Here is a 6,000-nt window from a genome sequence, read left to right as displayed (position 1 = left end):
TGTCTATGGGCAGAGGGAACAACATTTAGGGCTGGGCACTTGGGCAATTGCTAAGGGCAGGAAAATCCACAGTTCTCTGACATTAAGGCATTGTAAACACTGAAAGAAAAGAAATCCGTGTTGTGTGTTTTTTTGGCATACAATGCCTAAAGCCTTATCTCTCATTCTGTCAGGAACCAAGGAGTATGTATACAGATGGTGCAATTTATTATGTTCTCTACTGTGACCAAGTGCTGAAATACCTTCAGGAAATCACCAGAAAGCCTGAAAAGCTTTGCTGCCTCTTGTGACTCCAGCTCAGTAAGACTATAATTGAATGAGCACAGTATATTAAGCACTGCATGTTACACAGTAGACTTACAGAAAAAGGATGCCATCTTTTTTCAGAATCATTACAGAAGATATATTTGCCGCACAGTTACTGCCTGCACCCAACATCATGATGTCAGTCTGGCTGTACTTGGCCTTTACAAACATATGAGAAAGGGATTTTCAAATAACTGGCCAGCCACGATGGACCAAGTTCAAGTCAGGTATCACTGTGTTGAATTCCACAGTGTTGTTCTCATTTGTAGGATGTTGCTGAGCCCAGACACTGAAAATGGTGTCTTTTGGGATTGAAATGAATGGAGATTAGGTGGCATGGAAAGAGACTTTTTTCCATGCATTGGCATATTTTCATTCCTGCTTTACTGAGCAGATTTTAATGAGTTTATGAAACCCAGTCCAGTGGGTGCAAGAAATAGAGAGAAAAAAGGTAAAATCCATATCCCAAATCCTGTTCATCTCCAAGTATGAAACATAAACCTTGAGCTCAGCACTTCATTTGAACCCACTTGTTTTAGTTCATTCAAAACACTGAAAATAGGACTGTCCCACCAGCTCAACAGCAGACACTTATGAACACCCTGGTGCATGCCCAACCAGCTGCCACGGCTACCAGTCACTGAGGTTTTAATTGCTTCAGCACAAGTAAAACCTTCTTCATCTGTCCTGCTTCCTCCCTGGAGAGCCATGATATCAGGGGGCTCCTTATCCACATCCTCGCAAGTGCTGTTATTTCCACATGCTGCATTATTGCACAGAAACACCAGCACAGGGAATCATACTCCTTGTGACATCCCACAGACACCAGGCTGGGGATACTGAGCTGACAACAGGATCACTCTAGGACGATAAAGAAATAAATTGAGAAATAAAGAAGAAATACTAATAATAATAAAAACAACAACAAAAAAGACAATTGTTTTACTTTTTTTTTTTTTTTAATTAGAGAGAAAAAAAATAAATAGATTAAAAAGCCCCACCACACACGGCTGCAGAGTGGGACCGAGGGCCGCACCACGCATTCCCCCCCACCCCGCAGCCCCGCGGTGCCCCGCGCAGCAGAGCCCGGCCGCCGACGGGAGAAGCGCTGGCGTGGAACAGCTCATCGGGCGCCGGGCGTGCAGGGACCGTTCCGTGGGATTGAAAAATCTCTGCAGCAGCAGCGCCGGCGGGCGCGGGGTCGGTGCCACCCCCGAGTCGCGCCGCTCCCCCGCCTCTCCCCGCCGGCTCCGGTCCCTTCCCCCTGCAAACTTTTCCCTCCCAACCGGGCTGAGATGTGAGCGGCGGCTCCGGAGCGCCCCGGTGGGGGGAGCCGGAGGGGCGGGCACGGAGCGGCGGGCGGGGAGGGCGGAGGCCTGGGGGAGCCGCGTCGGGCAGGGAGCTGGGTTTTCCCGACCACCCCCTTCCCCTCCCCACCCGCCCACCTCCTGCCTCCCTCCCTCTTTCCTTCCCTCCCTTTTTCCCTCCCTCTCCTCCAGAATTAAAGTTGGGACAGTCGCGCTCCGGGGATGGGTGCGAGCCAACGCCTGTGCCGCCGGCTCGCTCTGCTCCGTCCCCAGATCGCCCGGAGCCCGCTCCCCCGCCCGCCCAGGAGGGATGCTGCTCCGGGAGCTGCTGGGACTGCTCCGCTGCTGCTGGCCCTCCCTGCTGCTGCACTGTGCCCTCCACCCGCTCTGGGGCTCCGTCCAGGTAGGGCCTCCCTCAGGGGCCGGGGACGACGGGCAGAGCCCCGGGCGGCGCCGCGGAGGCGGCGGGCGGTGGTCTCCGGGCGGGGGAATCCGCGGCTCTGTTGGGCACGGCACGGCTCGGGCTGCGGGACCGAGGGGGTGAGGGAACGGCAGGGCCCGCCTCGAGCCCCGGGAGCGTCCAACTTGCTGTGGCCGGAGCGAGGCGAAGCGGAGTTTCTTGAGCGAGCGCGTTTCGGTGGCGACATGCACGGGAGGAAGATGCGGTGCTCCGGAGGGCTTATTTTTGGGAGTGTTTCGCCGTGGGGTTTTGGTGTTGGTTGCGATCTGAGGGCTCTTTGCTTAAGCCTCAAATCAAGGTTTTCCAACTCCGCCCCGGGTGTCGGTGGGTGACCTTGGTGGTGGTGTGGGGTGAGCTGGAAGGTGCCCGATGGGCAGGAGTGTGTCGGGAGGGAGAGCGCCCGTCCAGCTCGGGGAGCGGAGCAGCGGCACAGCTCGACTCAAATGCGTCACTTGGGTATTTTAAAGTTTATTTATAATATATGTCTTCAGCCGAATGACTGATGAGGCAGCTGAGTGCTGTTCAAGAACAGCACAATTGCAGTTTCTTGGTGAAAACACGGTGGAGACTCTGCATCTTTCACTCCTTGTTCTAAACTTAGTGACTCCCCGGAGATTAAACAGAGATGTTTCAGCATCTCGTGTCTGCCTGCGAGTGACAAAGAAGATCTGTGCACCTTACAGATTAAAATGAGCAGAAACACGGCAAAACCAACATCTTTCAAACTAATTCCTCCATCATAAAAATCTCAGCCAGCGCTACCCTGCTGCTGTCCTGTTCAGGTGTGCAGATTGCTGGCTGTAAGGCAAAGCTGTAGCTGCATTTTATAGGGGAAATGCAATTGTGCAAGAAGAGATGCCTCCCAAGATCCCTCTCCTGTAATCAGTCCATCAGTCAAGCAGACAAAAAAAATATATTGCATAAACATCTTAATGGTAAACTACTTAAGTGACTAGGGGCAATATTTCAATAGTACTCACATTTATAACAGTTGAAACAGTCTCTGAGAACTGCAGAAGCCAAGGGGTCCAGACTTCCCTTGCAAAGCTTTGTTGTCCAATTCTTCATCAGTGTTTGTCTATTGTCTGCTGCTCTGTGTAAGGGCAATCAGTAAGACTTCTGCTTTTTGCCCAGACACAGATGTATCCCAGGACACCCGGCAGGTACCAGAGAGAAGGATGGCGCAGAAAGCTCACCAGTGCACCAACGTGGTGGGATTGGATCTCACTCCTCTTTGAATCTCTCCCATGGTTCCCTTCCCCATGTTGAGCTGTAACCATTGCTCTTATCATCAGTCTTCCTTTGAGGATGATTGACCCAGGGATCCCAGTGTATCCCTCCTCTATCTATAGTAGCCATTGCAGTTTCTCGCTTCTCACAGCCCTTCTCTACCCATCAGCTGTGCTCTGACCTGTGTCCGTGCCTCTGGCTTCCTTCATCACGACTTGGTGCTCCTTCCTTGGGCCCTGCCTCTAGGCACTTAACGGAATCAGTCAGATACAAATCAGAAGAGCAGCATTATTACAATATGTATTCATGAATATGTATGTTTTTCTTAGCCTAATAGCCAACACGACAGGAAGGAAGGCACGATTCCGTCTGAAGTTTTAGACATAATTTAAAAAATGTATCAGTATGTGCAGTGATAAATGGTAGTGTCATGTCTTTTCTGGTTTTATAAACATGGATTTGGATTAGCTGTGATGTGAATTATGCAGAGCCTCTCTGGGATTTACATGGCGTTGTTGAGATCTCATCTCTCTAGACTGGTTCCAAGAGGCAAAGCTCTCACTACCTCAGCAGGATCTTAGAGTTCTCAGTGGCACTTCTCTTTTCAAGCTTTCCTCCCTTTTCCTGTTTCACAGTCACCAGAGGGTCACAGTCAGGATACTGTACTGATCCACTCTTCCTACCCCACTTTGTAGAGCATGCTCATGGACTGCTGCAGCCCTGCACGACTCTACTGGAGTACTGAGCTCCCCTGGCCACATGCAGATTGGATCTCCCACCCTGCACAAGGCAGGACTGGGCCCATTGCTTCTGCAGGAAGTCTTGGATTAAGCAGAAATGTGACAGATACGGACTTCCACTGAGAAACTACAAAAAGAAACCGATGTTTTCCACTTTTTGCTTGCTTTTCCCTGGGCATTTGTGGATCAGGTTTTCATTGCCATGAGTACTTAAAAACATTTGCATTTTTGCAAAGCATATTGATATCAAAGGTACCAAATGAGCTCAAGCTGACAAATAGCCAGACAAGCCACCAAGTGCCAAGGAGACATGTCCATGCTGCTTACAGCACCAGGGCTGGAGAGTGTGGCAGGAGAGTGGGGAGTGTGACCAGGGTCCAGATCCAAACTGTCTCCAGGGCTCCGAGTGGGTGCTCATTAGCAGGGCAGGCCAGAGAGGGATGGGGCTCTCTCAGTGGACCTGTTTTTCTCCTGCCAACTCCTGTAAAAGCAGCTTACTTTGAATTACAGACAGTGGTAAAGAAATATGGAGTAATTTATTTTGCCATCCTCCAGGAGGATGGAGTTTTCCCCCAAAGCTTATTTCCTAGTGATTTGTTCTGCTTACCTTTACAAGATACAGGTAATATTCTTCATTCCTTTCATAAGAAGGCTAATAGACATCAATACTGTGGGTTGTTGGTTTTTTTTTCTGGAGAACAAGCCAAATGTCTTCTTTTTTTTCCAAATCTATCTTGCTACTATTAGTTAATCTTCTTGCAGCAGTCCTTGAGCATTTCTCTGCTCCTCAAGGCCACAGCCTCAATTTATGTCTTTCCTTTTCCTGACAGATTTCAGCCAACTTACAATATTCTTGTTCTTTACTAACCCTTGAAAGCAAAATCTGTGCTCCAGTAGGTATCTTTCCATCAACTGGCCATTGTATCAAGTGAAAAGGGAAGAGAACCAAATAGGTGTCAAAGCCAATACTCTCAAATTTCGGTTCTTTCCCAAGCATTCAGAATCACTGAGGAATCTCAACAAATGATTCAGAGTGAGATATGTGGAGACGAAGCAACTCTTTTTTTCAGAAATATTATAAAAAAAAGCATACAGGAGCAGAGAGCGGTTGGACATGCATAGGGTTAATCTTGTCTGCCAAGTAATTGAGAAAAATACACACCAATTTCTGAGGACACTCTATTATCAGTCAAAGGTAGAAGAGCCTCCAGGAATTTAAAAGCAGTCAATAGTCTAAAAAAAGATTGAGCAAGCCTTTTGTTTCTGGTTGTTATTAAGTTAGGGCAATAATTCAGTGTATCTCTTCCATACCAGCACCATGTTCAGACTCATATACACAAAGCTACTTCTGGTCTGCGTATGAGGTTGGCTCCAAGACTGCTGAATGGTATTCTACCCTGGTTCTGTTCTCTTCTACTTTACTGGCTCCTGTGAGACAGTAGGGAGCCATAGGGTTTGTCAGCCAGAGAACCGAGGGAGTGATAATTGAAGCTGAGGGCTGACATTGCTGCCTGATCAGCAGTTGATGCTGGCAGAGTGATGCTGCCTTACCTACTGTGTGAGTGCTGCAGGTGCTGCCCCATGGGTCCCACCTTGGAGTGCCCAGGGTGCCCTTCCTCTGGGTGAGCAACTGGTACCCTGGTCCAGTGCACAGACAGCCCCACGGGAGCCAAAGTGGTGCAGCGAGAATAGTCTGCTGCCCGTGATCACTTATGTTAAAAATAAATGCACCTACTTAGCAGACAGATTTATTACCAGCTCTGAGGGATTATGAAGCCAAGTCACTTTGATTCATTAGAGCGTTCGGAGAGTTTGTGTAAGTTCCTGGAAGCTGTCTGGGATGGTCTCTAACCAGCCTTATACTGTTACCTGGCGGTGGAGGGAAAGTTGGAAAGCACTTGCGCTGAATTTGTCTCTCCCTATGTTTGGTAATAGATGTTGACATGCTGTTTAAACA

General features: G+C 49.0%; 1 protein-coding gene across 6 annotated transcripts in view; it reads left to right on the top strand.

Moving 5' to 3' along the window:
- Positions 1-1,649: 1,649 nt before the first annotated feature.
- The window catches only part of PRIMA1 (proline rich membrane anchor 1), a 46,116-nt gene continuing 41,765 nt past the window's right edge, over positions 1,650-6,000 (top strand). For 5 of the 6 annotated variants that reach the window (XR_004307368.2, XR_004307371.2, XR_004307370.2 and 2 more), the window contains exon 1: positions 1,804-2,016. Coding sequence is in view for 2 of the 6 variants with exons in the window: in XM_015865352.3 (XP_015720838.1) it covers positions 1,924-2,016 (93 nt within the window). In the remaining 4 variants the exon portion in view is untranslated. Of the gene's footprint in view, positions 2,017-6,000 lie in introns of all 6 variants that reach the window. The other variant, XM_085549402.1, reaches the window with a different exon arrangement.

This window comes from Coturnix japonica, chromosome 5 (genome assembly GCF_054131305.1).
Source record: "Coturnix japonica strain WE chromosome 5, WE-NBRP24, whole genome shotgun sequence".
In the NCBI taxonomy this organism is placed as follows: Eukaryota; Metazoa; Chordata; class Aves; order Galliformes; family Phasianidae; genus Coturnix; species Coturnix japonica.
Note: the sequence above shows the minus strand (reverse complement) of the source record. Positions and strands in the feature narration are given on the sequence as shown.